At 38.3% G+C, this 26,478-nt stretch overlaps 2 protein-coding genes across 9 annotated transcripts in view; both read right to left on the minus strand.

Annotated features, from left to right (window-relative positions):
• The window catches only part of stxbp5b (syntaxin binding protein 5b (tomosyn)), a 28,926-nt gene extending 13,730 nt beyond the window's left edge, over positions 1 to 15,196 (minus strand). For 2 of the 8 annotated variants that reach the window (XM_046062442.1, XM_046062441.1), the window contains exons 1-11: positions 14,699 to 15,195; positions 13,052 to 13,149; positions 9,505 to 9,586; positions 9,053 to 9,153; positions 7,518 to 7,652; positions 4,529 to 4,592; positions 3,284 to 3,367; positions 2,318 to 2,441; positions 2,000 to 2,078; positions 1,155 to 1,309; positions 972 to 1,044 (exon numbers count right to left, since the gene is read on the minus strand). In XM_046062442.1, the coding sequence (XP_045918398.1) occupies positions 972 to 1,044; positions 1,155 to 1,309; positions 2,000 to 2,078; positions 2,318 to 2,441; positions 3,284 to 3,367; positions 4,529 to 4,592; positions 7,518 to 7,652; positions 9,053 to 9,153; positions 9,505 to 9,586; positions 13,052 to 13,149; positions 14,699 to 14,842 (1,139 nt within the window). In that variant the 5' untranslated portion in view covers positions 14,843 to 15,195. Of the gene's footprint in view, positions 1 to 971; positions 1,045 to 1,154; positions 1,310 to 1,999; positions 2,079 to 2,317; positions 2,442 to 3,283; positions 3,368 to 4,528; positions 4,593 to 7,517; positions 7,653 to 9,052; positions 9,154 to 9,504; positions 9,587 to 13,051; positions 13,150 to 14,698 lie in introns of all 8 variants that reach the window. The other 6 variants (XM_046062439.1, XM_046062438.1, XM_046062436.1 and 3 more) reach the window with 6 other exon arrangements.
• Positions 15,197 to 22,571: 7,375 nt separating this feature from the next.
• rab32b (RAB32b, member RAS oncogene family) lies at positions 22,572 to 26,143 on the minus strand. The gene is made up of 3 exons (XM_046063280.1): positions 25,930 to 26,143; positions 23,980 to 24,257; positions 22,572 to 22,736 (listed from the first exon to the last, which is right to left on the minus strand). The coding sequence occupies exons 1-3, from the start codon at positions 26,141 to 26,143 to the stop codon at positions 22,572 to 22,574; spliced, it is 657 nt and encodes a 218-aa protein (XP_045919236.1).
• Between the last annotated feature and the right edge of the window lie 335 nt (positions 26,144 to 26,478).

Genomic DNA, 26,478 nt, shown 5'->3' on the forward strand with positions numbered 1-26,478 from the left:
CTGGTCGTCCCAAACGTCTTCCATTTGAGGATTATGGAGGCCGCTGTGCTCTTAGGAACCTTAAGTGCAGCAGAAATTTTTTTGTAACCTTGGCCAGATCTGTGCCTTGCCACGATTCTGTCTCTGAGCTCTTCAGGCAGTTCCTTTGACCTCATGATTCTCATTTGCTCTGACATGCACTGTGAGCTGTAAGGTCTTATATAGACATGTGTGTGGCTTTCCTAATCAAGTCCAATCAGTATAATCAAACACAGCTGGACTCAAATGAAGGTGTAGAACCATCTCAAGGATGATCAGAAGAAATAGACAGCACCTGAGTTAAATATGAGTGTCACGGCAAAGGGTCTGAATACTTATGACCATGTGATATTTCAGTTTTTCTTTTTTAATAAATTTGCAAAAGTTTCTACATTTCTGTTTTTTTCTGTCAAGATGGGGTGCTGAGTGTACATTACTGAGAAATAAAATGAACTTTTTTGATTTTTGGAAAATGGCTGCAATGAAACAAAGAGTGAAAAATTTAAAGGGGTCTGAATACTTTCCGTACCCACTGTATATATATACTGCCATAAAATAGTAAACAGAGGTGCAACATACCCCCAGAAAAAAGTAATAAAGATTGAAGTAAAACCTATAATGACTCACTGCAAAACCACTCCCTTTGGTAATTTATTACAATAAAACAACATAAGTGTCTGTGACAGCTCTTGGGTAGTCTATATATAAAGTCATTATACATTAGGAATTCATTAGTACAACTGCAGAGATGGATCATGAGTTTGTGTCCTTTTTCTTCTGTTCATTGATTTAAGTCTGAAAGGTTTGAATCACACATTCCTGACTAAAATAATAAATATAATTAAATAATTAGCAACATCTATCTCTTATATACTGTGTATTAATATAGTGTGCTTGATCTACAATCCCCATATTATTTGATTCACAGCAAAAATACAAAGGAGAATAATTACCCAATCTGTCCAAGGTCTATTACAACTAAATCCTTCTCGAGGAGGACCACCACAGCATAAGGCTCCTGAAAGTCTGGCAAAAAACAGAGCAGCACAAAATTAACAAGGATAATGATGTAATTTCTGTGAGCGATAACGGATTCTGAAACAAATTAACATAACCTTTGGAGTGCTGCAGCTCACCATTTGGATATGGAGTTTCACACAGCGTTAGGAAATCTACAATTGGGTAGTCCATCTCCAGGACGGCGGTGCTCTTTCCATGCATCACAGTCAGGCAGGCTCTCCTCCCCACCGTATCGTATGACAGACCTCCAGAAAGGACCATGAATGGGTCCCTGTGTTCAGGAAAAACACACACACAAACATTTTAATTGCTTATGCAATAAATTTAAGCTTGTTGTGAAAAGCTACTAGGTCAAATCAGTTGGATGAGTGAAGAGGAAAACCAAAATTTTAATGTTGTGCTTCCTCTGGAGATACTGTGCCCCCATTTCAAGAGCATCAATGACTGGAGGAGCCTACTTTTTAATTATAATGACAACTATATTAATCCCTGTCCTCTAATACCTGAGAAAAAAAGTAAGGGATAATTAGATCAGCCTTAGTGAAACTGTAAATTTTTATACGAAAGTTTTCTCTTTTTACTTTTTGACCTTCACGTAACAAGCTTGTTCTCTTCAGATAATGATAATTGTGTTAATACTCTTGCCAATTCTACTTAATCACAACATAATTAACATGTGACCTCACCGGATCAACAAATCATTTGGCGTGATCAAAAATCATTTATCTAATGATCATAACAAAACAAAGCCTGTGAGAACACATAAATAATTAGACAGGGCCTTTCCAGCTTTCCACCTCATTTCCATCGGCAGTAGGACACTGTCAACAGGACTGGCCTGTTCGATATATGCTGTTGTAGATAGAATAACAGGAAAGGCCACTTTCAGTACAGGATATGGATTCAAACCAGAGTAGGTTAAGACACAGGATGGGTGGGGACTTGCTACCATTTTACTTACCCAGCCCTTGTTGTTTTGTATTCCACCTTCAGGATAGGCTTGCATGGTTCTGGCTTTTTTCCATCCTTAGGCTGCTTTCCTAGCAGAGGTCAAATGGCAAAAACGCATTTAAGTTTTAATTTGCAGAAGTACAGTACATAGTGTGCAAGTGCTCCTGTATACACATGGCCACACTGACACCATCCATCTGTTTTTGTACAAGTCAACCCTTTGAACTCCAACATATGCTTTTAACAGACATAGGAAGGGTTGTATGTGTCTCTGTGCTTTTGTGTGTGTGTGTAAGCAATACAACTGTGTATACACAACAGTTCCTACCATGTGGTGTGATGATCTGTGTAGCCTTGGCTGGGACTCGTACATTCCATGTGGTCAGAGTGCCATCAGAGTGGCTGCAAACAAACTGTTTACCCTCATGGTGCCAGGCTACTGAGTGGATGGCCTGAAAGACACGCATCAAGAAATAAAGTACATGCTAATTTTGTAGCTGTGAAGATGTGTAGCAACTCTGCAGCAACTGTTTGTAAACTATTTAAAAGGATAAGGCTTGTTAAATTACATTTTTCTTATCGTCAGCGAATAACACGACAAGACCAAACTAGTATTTTAGTCCGTTTCTCAAAAGGCTCTGACTTCCTCAGTTTGGCACAGTAAAGTTAAGTTAGGGTCAACAGTGTTTTTGTTGGGGACTATTTTCAGATGCAGATTAATACACATTTGGTGCACTAGTATCTTTGGCAGCAGGACAGTGTATATGGGATTGGCTCAAAATAAAATGTATGGCTCAAGGATTGGCTCAAAATAAACAGTATGTGTGATAACCAAATATAGGAACATGTCATCCAGTGCAACGGTGTGGCTCACTGATGTGTTTTTAATAGTTTTTGATCGATAAATTTGTCATAATGTTGCATTGTCTCACTTCTTTTTATATACACAACTACCTAGTTAATAGTTTTATTTTTTTATACATTATATATAATATATATATATATATATATATATTAGGATATCATCCTAATTCCAGTCTGTATGAATGACATACAGTAGCTCCTCTATGTGATAATAAAGTCACCCAATATTGAAGCTCCTGAGATTTAATTTCTAAAGGTCCCAATGAGCAGCTGTTTCAGGTTTCATGAGAAAACATCTGAGAGCCACGGTTGGACAGATTATGCAAAACCTAACAAGACCGAACAAGTTCCTGAGACAACAGTGAGAAAACTGTGAACAAACTAACCAGTGCTCTCACAAGAACTGAGTGGAAAAGAAATAATGCCTTACCTCATCATAACTGTAGCGGTAGTCAGCTTTTTTGCACTTCAAATCCCATAACACGACTACCCCACATTCAAATCCAATCAGAAGCTGCAACAACAAGAGAAGCAAAGCACAGCTCAGCCGATGGCTGTGAAACCAAATTCTGCACATATATCTTAGCCTGGCGTTAATCAGGACTGCCTGTGTTCAAAGGACGTTTGTGTCTGTGTTCAATCATTTCCTAGGACTTTATCTTAAAAGTCATTTGGTGCTAATTATAGCAAAAATATGCACTTTTTTAACATATAGTAAGTATTAACTGATTTAATGACTTACTATGTGTAACAAAGATTCTATCATATTTGTATTATTGTGCCATTTTTACACAGTAGTTGATTTCCACAGGAATTTCCTTAAAATGACTATTTAAATCTTAATGACCAGAAAACTCCAACTGATTCAAGTAACATTCATTAAAACCCAATTAAATATCAATTACATTAATTAACACAATTTTTCATTTTTTTTTTGGATTGTATCCTTCCCTGTGGATTTTTTTTCACATAATTATTAAGAATTCACATTAACATGGGCTGTTACATTAAAGTGTTTCCTGGTACATCAACAATACAAGAACCTAAAATCACACCATTATTATAATTCTTAGATTATTTTTATAGCATTTTCAGTGTTATTGCATATATGATAGTAAAAGGGCAGACCCCATTCTTAAACCATTATTGATGAATAAATACTTAAATGCACAATAGAAACAATTTAATATCTTACGAAAACAATTTAATAACTTAAAAACCTTCTAATAAGCAGCTGTTATTGATCAAAGAGAGGTGTATAGACATAAATTAGTCAAATATCTTGAACACTAGTAGGGCGTGCATATGGTTATGACCATATCCCTCAGTTGAGACTTAACAGCTGCAATGCATTCTAGTCTATTTAAGCCACTGTTGCTTCTCCTTCTGCCATGATTTTCTCTATGTAACATTGTGAAAGGTTTCTGTAAACAATTAGTCTAAAAGAAACTTTTTCTCTTTTATTTTGACCATCGACATTTTAATTAGTTGAAAATGTTTCACTATAATTCTCCATTGTAGCTACAAAAGCCGCCTGCGCAGCAGAGCAGTTATCCACAGAAAAAAAGAAAAGTACACTAACAAAGATTCCATCACAAATTTTTTTACAGTTTTGTTTTAAGGTAGAACATGTGTCTTAGTTGATCACTACAATGCCTGTGGAACAATCAGTTACCTTTCCTTCATCCATGGGGTTATCACTGATGTGCACGACAGGCCCTGGGTGAGTCTTGGTGGATCTGTGCATGTTTTAGGGAAAGAACATAAACATGAAGACACAGGGAGTGTGTGTGTAAATTCAATATTCAGTAATATTTGTGATCTGCAGACTGGCATGATGCTGGATGAGTAAAATGTATCTGATAAATACGGCTGGGCGATATGACCAAAAATGTTATCACAATAAAAAAAATGTATTTCATTCGATATCAATAATTATCACGATAAATGTCAAATCATTATCTCTTTCAAGTTTTTAAGGCTGCTTTTTGCTCCGAAGTGAAAGTTGAAGAAACCAGATGGTAATTGTGGTTTTAAACTATTCTTTATAGTCAGAACAGATCCTCCGTCGTCAGGGCCTCTATTTTTTTTTACTGCTATGCCGATGACACTCAACTTTACCTCTCATCCAAATACATCACCCAAGCCACCCACACCACCCTGTCTCACCGACTTAAAGTCTTGGATGCAACAGAACTTCCTCTAACTCAACTGCAATAAATCTGAAATCCTCATCATCGGCCCCAAAACCCTGACCCGCTCCACCCAGACCTTTTAACTCAAAAATGAAATCGATGGCTCCATTGTCACCCCCTCCACCCAGGTCCGCAAACTTCCAATCATCTTTGACCCCACCCTCTCCTTCTTGCCCCATGTCAACCAGGTCACAAAAATTCTTCCACCTCAAGAACATCGCCCGCCTCCGGCACTCATGGTCCTTTTCGACTGAAGAAGTATTCATCCATGCCCTCATCTCTTCCAGACTCGACTACTGCAACAGCATCCTCTATGGTTCACCAAACAAAATCCTCAGTAAACTTCAAACGTCCAGAACTCTGCTGCCCACATGCTCACTTCCTCCTGTCGACAGATCACATCACCCCTGTCCCTCACAACCTCAAATGGCTCCCAGCAAAATACAGGATCCACTTTAAACTTCTACTAATCACCTACAAAGCCTTAAACTACCTGGCTCCTCCCTACCTCTCCGACCTCCGACCTGAATAATTATTATTATTAGAGAACATGAAAAAACACTTGCCAAACAGAGGATGACTTAACATATCTGGGGTAGAACATTCAAAACAATTGTAATAAAATCTTTTTTTAAAACAAATATGCATGAGTTAAATTAAGTAAAATCTTTTTTCTGTATCTTTTCCTCAACACTAATAACTTAATCTTAATAGAAAAATTAAGTGCTGATTTGTTTGATTTCCTTAATTTGAATAGCAAACATTTACTGAACATTTATTAAACATTTGTTATATTTTTATTGAGGATTATATTGCAATAATTATTGTTATTGTTTTATTGCCCAGGCCCACTGATAGATGTTATCAAAAATAGATACGGAGGCAATTAGGGAAGACATGCAAAAGGATCAAAGCCAGAAATCTTTTGTTGTGCACAAAAAAAAGGAGCAAGCCTAAAAGATAAAAATGTGAATCAGTCCACCAGAGAGATGCATGACATATGAGAGAGAAAAGTAGATAGAGAGGGAGAGCAGGGTCACATGAGGGTCTAAGAGAGATTATAGTATGTGGAGACAGCATCACCGTGGCAACAGAGCAAGGGGCATGGAAGACGTAAAGGTCTGGCCTAAAGAAAGTGTTGCTGCCTCTGAATGTGGTCTGGCTCCAGCGGCTAATGATCTCATTGCTGCTGATGAGTCGATATAGTCAAGAGATGTAGCGGTGAATAAAAGGCAGGGATGGACTGGAATATGAACTCCAGACGGTAATCACGACATGACAATCAATATATGGTAACATGATTAATAAATGTATGAACACAGTAGGTCTCAAAAAACATTATTTTCATGTAATTTAGTTTCTTCCACATAGATTTTAACTCACTACAATAATGAGTTTAAGTGGGCTGACTTTCCACCACAACACTAAATATGATCATTAACTTCACAGGCTGTTTCTGTCCACTGCAGGAGACCTAGAATGTGAATTCACGAACAAACTACAGAGCAGAAAGTGTGTTGAAAATACTTCTCTATCAGAGATCGGAGAACTCTTTCACAAAGAAATGACTGAATATTGTGTTTTTAAATTTCACACTACAGCCAAGGGCTCTTTTCTTCAATCATTTTCACTGACAGCCAAAATCATTCCCCAATCTCCACTGTCTGTTTCTGAGACATTTATCTGAGCTGATGGCATACTTTGGTGTTCTGACACTTTCAATTCCCAGATCTAAAACAGCAATTTATCAGATTTCACCAGCGGACACACAGAGACACAGACACACACAGAGACACACACACACACACACACACACACACCTTTATACTCTGCTGCCAACATTAGCTGCCAGTCACTGTCATGAACCAATTTTTTTTTAGCTCTATGGTGGGTGCGCTAGAAAAATTACCTGGTAGAGCAACTATTAATTTTCAGTGCCATTTTTTGCACAGAATCAGACACTGCAATACTGTTAGAAAGATGACATTTGAAAGTTACTAGTCAGTGTGTTGGGTGACACTGATTTTATCCACCAAAGTCGAATTCTACCTGCCAAGATATATTTTGAACCCTGCAGGAATTGCAGCACAACATTCACCAATGCACAGGATGTGATGTAAAATTCCTTGTGATCCTCACAGTGGGTGTTTACACGGGGGAGTGGGTGACACAGGATAAGTCACTGGGGTTATCAAGTGGGCACTTCCCATCACAGATGTTACGTTAAATCAGGCAGCGAACACCTCCAGAAGTCTCAACATCAAGTTCTGGCATGACACACTAACCACCTCCATGCCGCCCTCACATTGATCAGAGCTACAGTTTTCTCAGCTTCCTGCACACACTTTTTTGCCAAACACATTCCTTTCCACGTTTCATAGTTTCCTGGTTGAGTGTCAACTCACACAAGTGCAAAAAGAAGGAGAAAGAAAAAAAACAACAACACAGAACTGCAAAATACAGACTCACAGTTCGATGGCTTTGTTCCACATGATGACATAGCCTGAGAGAGTGAAGGACTCCACGTTGACAATGTGGATGTTTCCTCTTTCTGTGCCAACGTAAAGCCATTTGCTCTGGAAGGGCAGGTGGCAGTATGTGATTCTGAGGAGGAGATCAGGAGATAAGGATCCATCACAGACAAGCTTTTCATTATCGCATGACTCAATCTCATCAAAGAGTCACCCTTATCCCTAATCATGCTGCTCCAACTGGAAGGAGTAGCGAGTGACTAAGATTTAATTACAAAGGCCTTGCTCTGTGTCCCCCTAATGAAGCCACACTATATATAGAGCAGCAGGGAGGAACAACAGAATACACACTGCTGTCTTTTCTCAACTGGTAGGACGAATCAATCAGCCATACACATTTACAATGTCAAATGGACAGGGCTGATGTTAACTGCTTAGTGTATTTGACGGTTTATCGGTCCACACATTATATGTGATGCCTCAGCTGATATTTATGTGATTTTGATTTAACATTTCACTAAACTTGTGATGGCAAATGTATTTTTGCGTTGTCTTTCAATATAACACAAAAATGATCACCCAATTAAAGCTGCATTAATTGTTGTTGGCCACATGGGGCAGAGAAACCAACTGAAAACAACATCTGACATAAGATCACCTTAAAAAGTTGCTGTGAATAATGTAAACAACCTAAGCATTCATTTAAAGCCATATTTCCGACCACTTGATGAATGAGAGTCCAATATTCAATGTCCTTTTAGCTGTGTTGTGGTCTCTCCCAACTAAAGAGAAAAAAAAAACAAAGATATAGCGTAGCTAGTTTGCTAACTTTCTGCATTTTTTTTCTTAACCTTTTTTGCTCATTTTTTTCTTACTGACTCAAAATTCTTTGTTTTTTTATTGTTTTCTTTTTGAATAAGGGCGAAAGGTTAAAAAGAGAAAGGTTAAAACACTCTGTAAAGCTGAAGGCAACTGCAGGTTTAGGTAATAATTATCTGTGGGTTAGTCATGACAAGTGCCACCTTTTACATGTAGTGTGATTTCATTTGAATCATTGTTAATATAAAAAATATCGATTTGTTTGACTTTAAAGTCTAACATTTTAAACATCTTAAAAAACCCTAACTATTAAACCACCTGGTACTGACTGGCCCAAAAGGTATCTGTGCAACCTGTGTGAGGGCTTACATGTTCACTTATCAGATTTTAGAAAAGGAAATGGACTACAAATGATGATACGTGGACAGATGAGTATAAAACTTTCACAGCAGATAGACAGATAAAATTCCTAAAATTGTACTATCATGCTCATCTGCTAGAAGGCACTAGTATTTTACCTTGACCTCATCAATTCACTTTGCCTGTTTGGTTAAAGAGGAAAACCAAAGTACCAACACTAGTGTATTCTGTATACGCTGATAATTAAAAATTAAAAAAGCTGTGAGGACTGTTTCCAAATTTTTCTCACACGTCACAGAGAGACAGATGCACCAGCACTGCAAACAGAGAAGCAGAAAGAAGATGCTACTGTACCTCTCTCTGCTGAACTTGAGAGAATGCAGGATAGCGGGGATTTTTTGCCTCAGGTTCCACAGGTGGATACTGTCATCAGCTAACGCACTCACCAGCGCCCCCTGTGGCAAGGGTCAGAAACAAATGGGTTGTCAGAACACCTTGTGGCTTGGTTCGGGCTGTTTATCATGGCTGTATCGTAAGCGCACAACTATGACGGCATTATACAGGCATGCTGGTCACTAAAGTAGCATTACTGTTTAATCAATGAGTTTAATAACAGCACAGTTCACACAACTGAAAGTGATCCATGGCCCATAAACACTGAATAAGTACCAGTGTCTGTGGTACCTGCTAGTAAGAAGGTGGATAGCCTGATTCAGGAGACAGTGGACAGACGGAGTGAAGGTGAGGAGGAGCAGAAGGAGAGGTAAACCAAACAAGGAAACAATGAACGGGTAAGGAGAACAAACCTCGTTGATCAGGAACTGGAGCTGGATGACAGCAGCACCGCTCTCATGCTGACAGTAGCACTCCACGCCCGCACGGCCAAAGCTAAAAGTCAGCTCAGTCAAAGAAATCTTAACAGTTGCCAGTGAAGTTCATGCAGAAATGTGGGGAAAACATAATGTAGATTTTCTGATACAGCACTGCTGAACAATGCGTGTCTGAATGAGTTCTTATGGATCACTTTCTAAAATGATTTGCAGCCTACTCCAATTTCCCAAACTCTTCATTTTTATAAATGTAAGATGGCATTTTCAGTTTGCATTCCTTAACAGGCACTGGCAAGAACAAGAGAAAAAAAATCAAACTAGTGAGTTATAAATAAAATCAGTGGGCCCTGTCTGCCTTATTTATTCACTTGCGTCAGACAGTATCACAGCAACATAATTAACTTCACCCATACCTCTCTCTATTGGACTGTTGACTTCAGGTCAGAGAATCCCAGCCTGCTAAATCTGTCCATTCAAAAACAACCGGGGCCAAGCATTCGGCACACAGTATGCGTGTGATCTCGGGCCTCAATTTGCACTGTGTCTAAAACAGAAACTAAAATGATTGCATGTATGGCAGGAATCAGGACTGTAATGAAATGAGGAGCATCATGAGGATAAGCTTGTCTGTTTCATCCAGCCTTTAATCACACTCACAGACAGATAGTATGTGCACCAATCGTGCAAACCAGCACAAAAGAAGGAAGCAGCACGATATCTAATCACAGAGAAAATCTTCAGACAGAAGAACTGGCCGCAAAGACAAAAAGGTGCACTGCTTCTCATACTCATACTGCGAAAACGCCAAAGAAAAGCTCCAAAAGACAGACAGCTGTGTTAACTATATGAGTCAATTTTGAGCTGACACAGCATCAGATGTCTGAACAGGATGAACCAAGCTGTGATCAAACAATCTTTTAGTGCCTTAAACAAACTAAGGTGGGGCTGCAAGAGACCATTTCAGGACAGGATCAACAGTGGGCATCCCTTCTGCAGAAGGATGGAGGCAAACGCAGACTTTCAGACTTTAAGCTGGCGCCAGTCGAAGGCTGTTGGCAACTGAACTCACATTCACCTGTGAACTTTCTATCCAGTTTTAGCTCCTGGACCCCAAAGTTCTGTACAACATTTGTCGGAATTTTTAATGGATATCATGTCTCCACAGGTCCACAATGGAGGAGGAAGAGCCATTAAATCTGTTTCATAGCCTCTGGTCGTGCATAAATGAGAACAGAGCAGCAGTCTAAAGAGCAAAAATGTTAATATGTAACACTGTTGTGTATTCATATTGCTCCCATCAAAGAGGATCACTTCAACACCTGTTACCTTGTAACAGGTCCTGTTAACAACGTCCTGTTACTGCCCATTTGTTTTTCTGTGTGCGTTAACTCAGCATATGTAAACGTACAGGTGTCTAGAGTCTAAACTGATTCTGATGGAATGTAGGTTAATGGCGCTGCTGAGCCAAGCTGCTTTATATGCTAGCAGGAAATTACTAAGATGAACCTCAAAACAAGTTTTTATCTCTGTGGCGAGCAAGTAGGGCACTCTGTTGTTACTTCCTTCGCCGCAAAAACATTTACTGTGTCATGTTAGCCACAGGTACAAACTATGCTATTTATACTAATTTGTTTCAGTAGGACATATGCTTCTAGGACTGCATGACCACTGGAAGCCAGAGTCACACTATTGAACTGTGACTTTGCATGTAACAAAATATCTTGCTGTAAGGGGAAGAGAAAGTTGCTGTCACATCTTTTGGTCATGAGACAAGATTCAAGTGATATACAGTATTTTCAAACGGCCAAAACAAACAATATGAATATGTCAACTTGCGGAAATTTTGGGTTGGCCATTTTTCAAACAATGAATCTAGATAACAATCAGCCAATTAATAAAAAATTAAAATAGCCTTCTGTTGTAGCCCTAAAATCAATGTGTCAGATGCTATATTTATCATCCATTTAAATTACTATTTACTGCCTATTGAGTTTTTCATAACAGAGAAAAATAACTGTGTTAAACTTTGATATCGTATCAGAAACAGATACTGAACAGCCTTTATGAGGATCTCTACTTTCAGCTTGAGAGTTTAACACATCACAAACTGAAGTCACTCACCCTGAACACTTCCCCGTTCGGTAAACCAATGTGGTTTACCACAGCATTTCAACATCACTGAGTTTTCTTGTATAGTCAACTGATAGACATCATGACAGGAAATCTTAATCATCCTAGTTGACAAATGAAAAAGTGAAAATGTCCTTTGCAGCCCTTCTTAAAGTCAAGGTTAAAGTGTTGTTCATGCCTAAAGAAGAGGAAGCTACAGGCTAGCGGGTTGGTCATAATAACGGTATTTCTGCAATGGAAGCTCATCAAAACAAAGGACTGTCTACAGTAACACAGTGATTAAAACACTGTAGTACAGACAGATCTTGTAAAAGCAGACATTTATTGCTTGTAGACACCTCATTGAGCTTATGTCTACTGAGCTGTGGCAGCGTTTCCAAACTCCGGGGGCAATGAGGTGGATCGATACAGCCTGTCTTTTGATAAATGGACCTATTGCCTGAATGACAGTAATCCCATCAGCTCCACCTTGCACATTAGGACAACAAGCAGTGTGTGTTCTCCGGGAGTTGCCCTGTAAACACAATGCTCTCTTAATCTGGAGAGTGGTTAAAGACAAGGCTGAAAATCTACATAAAAGCAGACGGGCCTCCCAAGCAGGATATCAGCCCAAAGGAAAACCCTGTGTTTATACGCTCATAGTACTAATACACCCTGGATGTGACCGGACTATCATATGCAGTGTTTAACAGCCTGGAATCCAGAGGCAGTTTTGTTGCTGTTGCTTGCTCATGGAAGTTGCTTCATTAGCTGTAAAAACAAAATTTCTATCCTTGAATACAAACAAATACAAGACTGGCTCCCAACTGCCAGAGGGGCTACACAGCACGGTAGCAGCTTGATTGTGTGTGTGTGTGTGTCGTGCAAGTCCAGTGATGTTTACAGCACATATGAGGTGGCACCGACTGGGTAGCACAGTTGATGCAGTAGGCTCCTCGGCATATGGCAGAGGAGGTGTTCATGCTACTGCAGGGATACCACTAATGAGCCTGGTGCTCCAGGAGAAGGAGGCTGCTGGAAGCACAGCAACATATCCTAGCTAGCATCCACCTCTGTGCCCTGCACTTGCTGTTGTGTGTTTTGAATTTTATTTTTGTTGAGCTGCATGACAGGAGGCAAAGACAGGTCACTTATTTCATGAATCCCCCAGACTTTGCTGAATGCTGAAGGGCAACTTGGTCATATGGCATTTGCAGAAAGGATGTCAGGAAGTCACATCAAGTCAATTTAGACATGAGTTTGGTGTGTGTGTGTGTGTGTGTGTGTGTGTGTGTGTGTGTGTGTGTGTGTGTGTGTATTGAAAAAACACTGGAATCATCCAAGCTTTACTTTCCTTGTGTGGCTCTCTTCACTTTCCTGTGATAAAAAAAAAAAGGAAAAAAAAAAAGGATACAGCCTCAAAGCTCCTGTCTGAGTCCCAACGGCCAAGATTTTCTGCACTGGGTCAAAAGCCATTGAGGAAGGATGATGTGGGAAGCCATGACGCACAGTCTGCGGGAAAGAGCAGAATTTATATTAGACCTCCAGTCAGCTAATCAATCATCTGCTTCACAGTCAAGCTGGCATTACTGGAGAAAAACATTATCATAATCTCCCAGAAATGTTATCCATCAATGTGGAAAAATTAGTTTTATTCTTAAAATAAATTAGATAAAGCATAAACATTAGTGCAAATGGGGACTGGAATATTTTTCTGATATCAGCCTGACATGCGTGCAGGCTCAATCCTGTAAAACATGAGTAATAAATTAATTTTATCCATCCTCAGGCTCACATATTCAGCCTTGGAGTGCACTTCATTGCCAGGATCGTGCAGACCCCCAGCCACCAAAATGTTATCATCATCATTATCATGAGGCATCTATAACTCAATTGTTTCTGGTTGGAAACCGTGCCCAGCCATCCACAAGCTCTGTGCAGCTTACAGCAGCATTATGTAATAGGTAATGCCATGGCCCCGTAACCTGGGGACCTGACCTGTTCTGCTCTCAGCTGGGACAGAAGCTGGTGGGCTGGCTCTCCAAGATGTGCAACACATTTCACACAGGCGAAACCTTTCCAGCCAGGCTTAAACAGGCTAGATTATTAAATTATACATACATGATTAAAAATTAGTTTGGGGAAATCATGTGCGCTGACCAGTGAGGCTGGGATTTAAAGGAGAGGTTCACATTTTTTCAAACTCTGTTTTTAAAACACTGCTCACATGCTCACTGAAAGGGCTGGTTGCTGTAATACGTCCTCATATCTATACTGGCCCTCAAGAGATGCTATTTTGTGATAGGGAACAACTCCAGTCCTGTTCAGCGTAAAAACACAAATGTTTTTCTGAAATAACACGAGGTTTCAGCAGCTTTAGTTAGACAAATCAAGCAGGTATATACCAAAGTTACATTAAGTTTTAATAAGTACCGAGGAACCATTGTATCCATTAACCAGTAGCTATTTTATACTAAAAACACTGTAGCATTGAAATATAGAAGATAGACGTTGTCAGACTGAACAGCTTCAGCTGAAGGAAATGCATTTTGTTACACATAAGGAGGATCTTAAACTTCTTATCTAAGAAGGGATCTCTTCATGTCCAGTAGGGAGTTTTTACAGCAAGTACTTTAAATGTATATATGGGCATGTGAGTGCTGTATTTAAATCAACTTGAATCTATACTTTAACTCAAAAAGATCTTCCTTTCTTAGTCAATCTGCAGGCAGCCGATTAGGTCTAACTTGCAGTAATGGTGAAAAACAGTGACTTGAGGCGATAATTCAGTACAGTGCAAACAGCCATGGTGCTATGCACAGCCAAGCAAAGCAGTCAATAATGAATATTAATTCCTTGTTAATGTCTCAACAGTTACAACTTGTACTTTAATATCTTCACTGCGTTGTTGGTTTTGCTCTAAGTGCTCAGCGCGTGCACTCATTTCATTATTGCTGACAAGAGATTAAAACAACACCAGTGTCTAGTCACGCCGCTGTCATCTGACTGTCACTGTGCAAAACCAGTCCGTCAATGTAAGCTGCTATGAACGGAAACCCACCTTGCAAAGCTGGAAATGCTCCGACTGGAGAGTCTCCTGGATAACATCGGTTTCCCTGGGAGTTCCTGGCTGAGCAGTTGCGGAGGAGGAAGAAGAAGCCGCTGTCAAGCCGTCCAGCACCTTTCTAATGTTAAACTTCTTCATTTTCCTCCTGTACGGACGCGACGGTTCTGAAAACAGATCAAGCGAACTACCATAAATTGGATAGAGGGGGTAGCTGCTAGCTAGTTAGCCGAGAAATAACGCACAGTTAATATCTTTCTGTATACATCTCACATGTTACGGAGGGTGTTACCAGCGCACACTCCTAAAGCACCCAAATCACGAACATTGATTTAGCGAGTCCTTTCCGATATCAGTGTTAATCCGCCATTTATGTGACCAGCTTTGGCGTTGTTCGATCGGGAGCAATCGTTTCCGTGAGCTGTCTCACCAGCCAGAGCTCAGCGGGTAGCGACACTGGCTACGGAAACGCAGCGAGCTGCAGCGGGGATTGAGCGTGCGCACTGCGGTCACCCGGATGCTGGGCGGTGTTACAGTGTTTTCTGTGACCCGTCGGATTCTGTGACCTCGATGAGAATTTCAGCTAACAAACGTTTTAACCACACGTTTACTCTGTTTTTATAGCGGTGGAATGTAACTAAGTACTTAAGTACTGTATTTGATAGGCCTATTTACTTGAATACTTTACCTGAGTACTTCCATTTGTTTGTGGTTTAGCTAGCCTACTTATGCTCCACAACACTTCAGAGGAAAATATTGTAGGCTACTTTTTTACTACACTAGGTCTACATTTATTTGACACGTATAGGTACTGGTATCTTATATTTATATATATATATATATATATATATATATATATATATGATGTGCAATATGATATGTTTCAGTACTACTACTAAGCTACTGGTAGGCCAGTACACAAAAACTGGCTCCACATTGACGAACAAGTAAGTAAGATCAGAGATGTTAGGACAAACATCTCACCATCACTTACTCAGAACTCTGCATGTGACCTGTCTTCTGCTCATTCTTGGTCGTATTTTAAACCTGTGACATTACAGGACATCACCTCTCTGCTACATAGCCTACATTGAAACCCTCATCTTGTCCTATGGATGTTCTCCCTACTGTGCTATTTGTACAAGCGTTTGATTCTATTGGCCCCTGTATTGTGTAGCATAGACTGTATTGTGGAGATGACTAATACTTCACTTTTAACTGGAGTCGTTCCTTGTTTTTTTAAACATGCTGTTGTTAAGCCTGTACTTAAAAAGCCCCGCTTGGATCCATTACAACCTAAGAGCTACAGGCCGATATCCAAACTTCCATTCATGTCAAAAATTCTAGAAAAAGTTGTAGCAGAGAAACTTACCCTTTTCTTAGAGAATCACAAGACAAATTCCAGTCTGGTTTCCGTAAAATGCATTCCACAGAAACTGCATTACTGAAAGTTTCTAGTGACATTCTGATGTCAGCTGACTCTAAGGAATACACAGTTTTTGTTCTCTTGGACCTTTCATCTGCTTTTGATACTGTTGATCAAAATATTATGATAAATAGACTCTATGATCTGGTTGGGATGTCTGGATCAGTTTTAAACCTACCTTTCTGGTAGAAGTTTTAGTGTTTATGTAAATCAGATCATGTCTGAAACTGCAGGACTGTCGTGTGGGGTACCTCAGGATTCTGTCTTGGGACCCATCCTGTTCGTTTTGTGTATATTTCCTCTGGGACAGATAATTAGTCAATTCAGTGACATATCTTACCATCTATATTCGGATGATATTCAACTGTACTGCTCGTTTAGGAAACTGAGTTCCATAAATTGTCTTCTTTAACTAACTGCTTGACCAGTATTAAACAGTGGTTATGTGACAACTTCCTGTTTCTGAACTCAGAGAAAACAGAAACACTAATTATCGCCCCTGAAAGTAGAATCACTCAGATTAAACAACATATTGTTGACTTAGACTCGTCTGTCCAGCCGAGCCTCAGGAGCTTAGGTGTTGTTTTTGATTCAGCAATGTCCTTGGAGTACCACTCTAAACAACTAGTCAGAAACTGTTTCTTCCAACTAAGGAATATTTCCAAATTAAGAACACTGGTGTCAAAGGGTGAGTTGGAGATGATTATTCATGCTTTTATTTCCTCTTGTTTAGATTGCTGTAACAGTCTTTTTACTTGTTTTAGCAAGAAGGAGCTTTACCGTCTTCAGGCTGTTCAGAACTCTGCTGCAAGGCTTTTAACTCACATTAACATAAGAGCACATATTACACCTGTTTTAGCAGCACTTCACTGGTTACCAGTCAAGTATAGAATTCAGTTTAAAATCCTGGTCCTTACTTTTAGAGCCCTGCACGGTGAAGTTCCTCCCTACATCTCTGAGTTGATACAGCTTCATACTCTGACCTGTAGTTTGAGGTCATCAGGTCAGAGGTTGTTAGCGGTTCCCTACACTCATTTTAAAACCAGAGGGGATCGTTCATTCCAAGCAGTGGCACCTAGGCTGTGGAATGCTTTGCCTTCCTTTCTACGTTGTATGAATTCTGTTGATTCTTTTAAAAAGCAACTGAAGACTCTGCTATTCAAGCAGGCTTTTAGTTAGACGTGGGGTTTTTTTAAATGGTTTTTATGGTTTTGTTTCTATGTTTTCCATCTATATTTAAATTTTCTTATACATTGTATTTTACTTTGTTGTATTGTATTACATTTTACTGTGAAGCACTTTGTGATTTTTATCTGTGAAAGGTGCTATACAAATAAACTTTACTTACTTACAACTAACTTACATTAAAATGCTTTTACATTAAATCAGATTTTAATTACAGTGCAAAATCACCATGCAGCATGCTCCCAATACACTTTCTAAGGACTAGGCTACACAGGATAAAATACAGAAGACACAAGATAAAACACAAAAGGGTAAAAACAGTAAGAAAATAAATGATAAACAAGAAGATAAGACAGCTACATTTAAAAACATCAAATTAAGGGGATTTTAAAAAGTGCTGGACCCAACACAAATTCTAGGGGAGGCTGTAGTGACGTGAGTACAGGTAGGTTTTCAGTCTTGACTTAAAGACTTCCACTAAACGTGCTTCCCTAACATCTAATGGAAGGTCATTCCATAAATAGGGAGCACGGTATGCAAAAGCTCTGTAGCCAGTTGATTTTTTGTTAAACATAGGTATGACCAGGAGACCAGCATTGAGAAAACGAAGAAGCCGAATGAAGAACGAAGGAGTGGCGTAATTAGCTTAGCTAGGTAGGATGTTACAAGTCCAAGAAACCTTTTTGTTGTATGTGTTTGTTAGTGATACAAACAGAATAATATAATATTCTATAATAATATAACACTGATATTAGCTATTATGCATAATAAGTACTTTACTTTTGATCCTTTCATTACATTAATGTTGATCAAAACATGCTATAGATGTTGTTTGGAACCACTAAAATTGTGCATTAAAATTGTGCATAATCCTCTTCACTAAAGCGCTTTCCCACAGAAATTTGATGGGGGGATATTCCTTTTGTTAATGGTAAGATCCCAATTCAGGATTCATTCTCTTGTGTGTGCATGGAAAATAGGACATATTTCCTCCTTCCACTTGTTCCCCAAGGAGGAAAAATGAGGTTATTTTACCTCCACAGAGAATTAGAAAACTGAAAATCTGGAAAGATGAAGACCTGGTTAATCATCAACTTTATGATCTGTCATTTTCAAGGCCCATATTTTTACTGACTGACATGTCTTTACTCATTTATAAATTTAGATGGAATATTAAGTCTTTATATATGGAATTAACTCCTTAAATAATACATCAGAAACAGTCATATAGGAAGACACGTGAGATAATTTGCTGGTTAATCCCATCAGTGTTTTATGAAACCACATGTCATTGAGAATATTAGACATTATTTACCCTATGAGAGTTTGGATTCCACATAGATTAATGATTTAAAAGGTAACAAATGCAGGATTTCTTTTTAATTTGTAAAATGTTTTCGGAGGACTTACAACACTAATAAAATTAACTGATCAACAACAAAAACTACAACTTTTTTATTATCTCAAACCGCAGAAGTACCAAAACTCTCGTTATTTTTCAATGCATTGTATTTTTTTTATGAACATACATCTTGTTTCGCTTTATTCCAGTTTTCCTCACTTTTTGTCTTTATTGTGGACGTATACCACACACACACACACACACATAGACACACACACATACATATATATAAAAATATTTATATATATATACATAAATCAAATATAAGGAAATAAGTGGATAGAAGTTTTTTAGCAGCTAGTAAAATCCTTTTTAGGATTGGTGGGGCTCTCCTCCTGACCTCAGTATTTCTTAAATTCTATAGCTCTGATAAGGTTTATGGTATATCAGGATTTAGGTAAATTATATTTTGCCTCTGTTTAATGTTTCTGAAAAAAAGCCAAATTTTGTCAAATTCTTGAGGTTTCCCTTTGATATCATCATATAATGTTTGAGCACTTAATCTACCATTGTTGGTAAGAACCGATCAGTAAACAGAGGTAAAAGTAACTATGTATAAATTTACTACTAATTTTGAATCTAAATTTTGAAGTACTTGTACTTACTTCAGTATTTCCAATTTATTCTATACTATACTTCTACTAATTTCACACTACATTTAACAGCTGCTGTTACTTAGGATACAATACCATATGACACTACCGAAACTTTTCTAAAGCAGTTAGCTCCACCTCAATCAGCTCCATTGTTAAAATGCTGCTTACATGTTAATACATTATATATATAATATTTTATACTTTGATTGGAGCCCCCCTATTAGAAGTCGGGAAAAAAAAGGTAATTCCCCCTAACCCTAACCACTTGTAAACAGCGTGAATTCTTATCAATCGTTAACAACATTGGGGAGTAGCATATAAAAAAGGAGCCCAGTTGAAATAAAATAAATGATTAATGTCAGCACGATAGCCTTAGGAAAGTCTTTTTATTTCCCTACACAAATCATGTTCATTCAACTTAGTTCATCTCCCCCCCCCCCCCCCCCCCCCCCCCCCCCACACACACACACACACACACACACACACACACACAGTTTGAGAACCACTGCCTTACACAGTTGATTGCAGTTGTCTTTCCTCAACTGCATTGCACATGCATGTTTTTTACCCTAGGTGGCATAGTTTACAAACATTCTACCATCCTGCATCTGAAAGAATTTTGTTGTGGTTTAGGGCTCTTCTTACGGCCAGATTTTAGCACCATGGACAGCAATTCCTGCCCCTGATGGGTTGCCTTGATGGTACTGTTTTTAATAACTATAGGTTAATTACATTCTGGCATTTTTGCACACACAAAATTTGCCATTTTGAGAGCGACTCAGGCATTTGAATGAGTTGGTTTAACATACAGAATGTGCAGTGAAATGCCAACCTGGTATTTATCTATGCTTTCCACAGACAGGCAATACTTAATTAACGTAGGCCTTCATAAATCGTGTCACTCAATAAGAGACTGACAAACAGTCAGCAGGAATACATCCACTGCTTCACTCTTCATCAACCTGTTCACAAGTTTGACTAACTTGAAATTTTCATGCAATCATGAATATATGAACGAAGCTGCCAGTGAAAATGCACACTAGAAGGCAGATAAAATAGGGTAATATCAATAATGCACAAGTTATGGGATCTGTTACAGAGAGTGCGACTCCTATTCAGACTGTCATATTTATAAACAACAAGTTAAAAGGTCTGAGCTTTTGTGTCCAATGTGAAAAAGTATTGGGGCCAGCATCCCTGTTTGACTCCTGAATTCAGGTCTCTAGTATCTGGGACATATATCCATAATTAGCAGTTGTGTTTTACTTCTTCCCTCACTTTCCCTCAGGCACAATTGCCACATGAGGTAAACTACCTTCCTGGCTTTTATGTTGCAACTCACTTGATCAGCAATGTTTATAAATGCTGGTACAATAAAGCAGTGTGAGGTTTTACACGTAGACTATTCCGAGTTTAAATAAAAAAAACGTGTACATGAAATACCTGAATATAGCCTGAATTTGGACAAAAGCTACTGTCTATAGGTAACTGGCGGCAGGATGTAGAACAGTTCCCTAGATGCACAGCAAGGACACCGAAAAGTAAAACTGCAGGACAGCAAAGGACAGATTGGTGTGCAAAAATAACCTGTGTAATACACAACATTTCAGTGAACTCTCTCTTTGGCTTAATAATATATCAAGTAAATCAAGTAAGAGCATTAAAAACATTTCAGAATCAATATTTATTTGATTCACACTGTATAAAATTAGGATTTTAGCAATGTAATAAAAATCAAAAGCACTTTGCAAGGAAAGGGCCCTGGTGGAAAAGTCAAAGTAAACTATAACATGGCAGTATCAAAGACTTGAACTGAATACAATATATTGGAGAATGCAGAAGTGGAGAATGGTTCTCAGCATCCAACGTAATAACTAAAGCCACTTCATTCATACTTCTGACTAAGAGAATTTGTCAATTTAGTTGTATATCTGGCTAATATTACAATCTCTCTAAGTACATTCACTCAAGTGTCACATTTGTGCACATTTTAAGGTACTTGTACTTTCTAAATTATAATACTTAATACTTCAATGCAATGAGATAACTATGAATTGGTGCTATAAATTATTTTACTACAATTCAGAGGTAAATATTGTGCTTTTGTACTCCACTGCAGCAGCTACAGTATATTACTGTATAGAGCCTTGTTATTTTGGAGATTAAGATTGCTCATATTCAAAGCCTGTGATAATCTTATAAGATATCATGCATTATTGTGACAGTACATAAAGAAATCAAAATGAGCTCATCCTTGAGCAGCTACAGAATTAAAATGCTACTTGCACACTAATGCACCAGTAATAAAAAACAACAGCGTGAGAAGTCATTGCTGTAAGTGTCTGATGCTCCATCTGAGAATGTCTTTCTCTTTGTCTCTCTGCATCAACAAATCTAGAACTTGCAAATGCATTAATCTCCAAAGCAGTCTTGTCATGGTTGACTTCCTATAACAGGAAAAAAAATCAGAGTATTTTTTTTTTTGACGCTTGTTGTCTATCATTGATTAGATAGCGCATACCAAGTGCTCTGCTCCCTCCATTTAGCACACTCAGTAACACAGTCCTCTCTGAGCGGTGTATATAACACTGTGGCGCATTTTCACATATTTCCTCCCTCCACCAAAATCAGGTCATGCTGATAGCTTTTCTCTGCTATTGGCCATATCAAGCCAGGCTGCGATGCTTATGCATGGGTCTTAGCTCATCTCACTGTGAAGTGATTAACCGATAATTACATGCATGGGTTGCATAACAGAACAAAAAAAAGTAACACTCTGGAATTGAATAGGTTGTCATTTAATAAGCAATATTCAACAGTTTATGTACAAATATGTTGGAAGAAATTTCTCTCTCTCTCTCTCTCTTGCTTTCTGTTTGAGAAAATGGCTGGTTGTGACTGCTTTACAATTTCTGGCCTCTCATTACAGTAGGTCAATCACCATCTAGTCTTGGTTGCACAGGGAGTGTCACAGACTTTTCCCACCAAGATATGTGTCATGCTGATCTCTTTATTAGCCTGACTGTATCAGTGGATTATCAGAGAAATTAGCACTATCTCCACAGAGGTGTTTATGAGGCAGCCCACACATTATTGAGAAACGTGGTAAGGCAGAAATATGAATACAAAGCTATGTGTAACTCAGGCACGCAGGCTTTCTGAAGTAGCTTCTACAGGGTGGCTGTGGATTCATGAACTGGTATCAAAAACAGGTCTTGTTAGAGTGTTTAACCAGTAGCTGCTGTTGTTTGGCTCTTTGCCTCAGAGCCGTCGTCTCCAGCAGCACAATGACTGGCTCTGACTCTCTCCTGGAGCCTGACTCACTTTGATCCAGTCCCAGTGGTGCTCTTCATCGAACAGGCCGGTGTCACAGAGCATCATTTGTTTGACAAGGAAGGCACCTGCCTCATCAATATTTATGTTCTCCTATAAATGGTGAAGGGGAATATGATTTAGGACATTGTGTATGCATCTGTTGAGTTAAGTGTTTGGCTCGGTGTTCATACCTTGGCTGCAATTTGTTCCTGCGTGTTAATATTTGAACACATTTTATGAGCAGGCTATACAGCAGCAGAGTTAAAGTCACACACACAAGATCCAGTGGCGGCTTTACTCAGGCAGAATGGAGCTTCATTAATGTGAAATAAAATTTGTCAAATGCAAAAACCATCAAACAAGTAAATCAATAATTAAATAATTCAATCAATCATTGGTTGAGTTAGAGTTGAGTTAGAAAATTTTATCAAGCCGATCCCACAAAAAACTCTCTTGCTGACTGGCTTCCTGTTTCAAAATAGACAAACAATAGTGTGACCTCACGCATGTATAATTAATTCCTTACACATGTTACAGTGAGGATATGTAACTGCTATACAGTAGATAATGTGGTCACAAGTAACACATATGGGACAACAGCAAAAATGTCTCTGTTGACTGAAAACTATAAATCTCCAAATTTGGTAATTTTAGAATTTTCATATAAACTTCAAATAAAGTGTTCCTTCATGGGCTTAGAAAATTCTCCTTCTTCTTGAGGCTAAAATAACAATGAAAAACCAATTGATTTATCTACAAAATGAATTGCAACAGATTAAAACATGTGTTGTTTTTCTCAGCTAATGAAAACTTGACATTTTAGAGAGTTTTCTCAGGGCAGCAGTAAAATGCTAAAATATAGTGTAAGACTAGTTGAGGTAGAGAAAGGCCATGACGTTTCTCAGAAGTGAATCACTAATGTCAGGCATAAGGAAATATCTAGTTTGCTAACATTAGCCATCAAAAACTACTGATCATACCAGACCAAGTAAAACTGTAGAAGCAGAACCTCTGATGGTATTAGTCTGAGCAAGTGTGCGTATTAATGCATATGAATTTAGCTTTTCATATGTAAAAGAAAGAATGTGGTATTTAATCTTTTCAAGAAACATATTCTCACATTAAATCATTAAGAAGAATGAAAGGAAACCATGCCAAATATCATACAACAGACTTATAAAGTTGCACTTAATTTAACCTCCATCTTTTAAATAATTTTGTTTATCTACTTTCTGTATTTTATTTATTTCATTCAAATTCAAATAGAATGTTAAATTTAGATTTTGATTGAGTACATTAAGGACCTGCCTCGGTTAATATCTCAGTCCCATAATAACTGAAACACAACACATACCTTTGCAGAGGTCTCAAACCAACCCATGAAGCTGTTGTCTTTACAGAAGCTGTCCAGAGAGGACATCAAGTCTCTGTCCCTTTCTGTCATGTCACATTTGTTGGCCAGCAGGATGGCAGGGACCGGACGTCCATTGTCGAGACAGACTTTGCTATCGAGGTCCTGCTTCCACTCTGAGGCAGCCTCCAAGGTGGAGCTGTTTGTGATGTCAAAGACCACTAATGCTCCCATAGCACCCTTGTAGTACACTCTGGACATCTTCTTAAACCTCTCCTGGCCTTGTGGGAAAAAAGAAAAACGTGTAACTTGTGCTTTACCACAGCTAGTGCTCAAATCTGAAGCCAAGAGTAAAGATTAAAAAACTGTTTTTGGATTTGAATTTCAAGCTGGAACAGATACACACAGTCAAATAAACTGTTTGTTTATCATGTGTGATTTGAATTATCATATCAAATCAGAGTTATGTAATAAGTGAGAGACTAACAGCAATAATAATCTGAAATAAAACAGTATGTTTCCATGGACACTGGTCAGGATTAAAATTAGATCTGAGAAAATACTGGGTAAAAGGGCTGCAATGTTCTTGAAGCAGTTTCCAGGCACTGAAAGCACTCCAACATACTGTGAACATATTCAACAGTTCTAGTCAAATCACAGCATGATTTATATGTGTTTGAAGGTAATTTTGGCAGATTGAATCCCCTGCTGGACTTTTGTGAAGGTCATTTAGACGCATTTGAAAATTTCAGTGAAGGTTTGGCAATTGACGTAACATTTAGAAAGGTTGTAGTGCCTTAATTGTATGCTTTTATAGGCTAATAATTTTACACCAAAAATTTATTTAGATTCTGAACCTACTGTACCTGCCTAAAAATGCATAAAGTACCTTTGGATAATCCTCACATAATGCAACTGGCAAATATAATCCAACAAAATGTTTACTTTCAGATTTCCAATTAATTTTAAGTATTTTTTTCAAATAATATTTTTTTAATATTTACAGTCCTTGGTTCATAGGAAATCAATATTTCTCTGTTATGCTAAGTGTGTGTTTATGCTTTATCAGTCCAACACTAACATTTACATTGAAATCAATATAATACATTACATTTAATGTCTCATATTATTACTTTTTTTTTGGTGGTGGGGAGTTCTACTATAAAAGGTTTATATGCTTTAAAATACACTATTGTGGCAGCACCTCTATTCAACTGATTGCTTTGTATTAGCTCCTGTCTTATTGACAAGTCCAGTCTCCTCTGATTGGTCAGCTCTCACAGGCAACTTCCACATCAGCTCTGCCAGTGTTTTTGCAACCAGGGAATCACTGTAACCAAGTTTAGCTGCACTCCTACTGTGAATATCATATTAGAAACTACTTCTAAACCAAAAACCTCACCATCGTACATGTTACAGCGAGACAAATATTTGTGAAAGAACATGATATATTTATCTAATACCGCAGGACCCTTACTACTAAATTAAAAAATGATCAAAACCTTCCTTAAAAACAAAACACTTTATTCATAGCCTGTTGGAATGGATACTTTCTTTACTATTTATTTTGGATAGTACTCCAGTGTTGCATAGCCCTTGATCGTTCTCATTCCAGGCAGACAGTAAAAACAAATGCAATTATGAAAATACATCAGAAGATGTAAACCACTATACTATAACAAGCAAAAAGTAACAATTGTATTTCCACCATATGGTTTGCAGCAAGAAGCCTGTGTGCCCAGGTCACATATTGGGCTACGGCTAAAGTAGCAGTTTCTGTAGTTTTGTTTTTAGTTTTGTTTTGTAGTTACAGCAGATTTTACACACGTTTTCACTATTGCACATTTATATGGCATAATTAATTTTATATGGTAAAAACGATGGCAGTTATTTTGCGTTTCGGCTTTTTAGGGCAGACAAGTACAACAGAGACTTCACAATCTTGACACTCACCTGCAATATCCCAAAGCTGGAGTCTCACCACTGTCTTGGCATCCCATTCAATTGTTTTTAGAGCAAAGTCTACTCCAATAGATGCTTTATATCTTTCATCAAAGCATTTATTAAGATAACGTAAGATAATGCTGCTTTTTCCAACGCCTGGATCCCCAATGACTAAAACTTTAAACAGCTTGTCTGCACATAATGTCACTGAACTTCCTGCCATGTTGCTGTTGCCTCAACAGGAAACACGTAAAATAATCATTTTTCCTAAACCATGGCAAAATTAGGTCTGCTATACAACCAATTTTAATTAATATACATTTACTGCAGATGCCTCAACCCTACTCATTCCCTTTTACAACTACTTCTTAGTGTTCCTGTTTTGAATTTCTTCCTTCACAAAGCCATAAATCTTTGACCTTTGATTTAAAACAGTTATTGCAAAAGGGAACATCAAAAACACAGACACCTAATGTTTCACCACGAAAAACAGGAGACAAAAACATAGAAAATACTTAATTTACTCCAATCAAACAAGTGTCCTTTGAAATGCTCTAC

The sequence above is a fragment of the Micropterus dolomieu genome, linkage group LG11 (assembly GCF_021292245.1).
Source record: "Micropterus dolomieu isolate WLL.071019.BEF.003 ecotype Adirondacks linkage group LG11, ASM2129224v1, whole genome shotgun sequence".
Classification (NCBI taxonomy): Eukaryota; Metazoa; Chordata; class Actinopteri; order Centrarchiformes; family Centrarchidae; genus Micropterus; species Micropterus dolomieu.

Bases quoted from the DNA above. Each gene is read 5' to 3' on its own strand.
- rab32b (XM_046063280.1), bottom strand. From the start codon at position 26,143: ATGGCAGGAAGTTCAGTGACATTATGTGCAGACAAGCTGTTTAAAGTT. The intron at 24,258-25,929 runs GTGAGTGTCAAG...TTTTCCCACAAG, and splicing joins CCAGCTTTGGGATATTGCAG to GCCAGGAGAGGTTTAAGAAG. The intron at 22,737-23,979 runs GTATGTGTTGTG...CACCATTTATAG, and splicing joins GGTTTGAGACCTCTGCAAAG to GAGAACATAAATATTGATGA.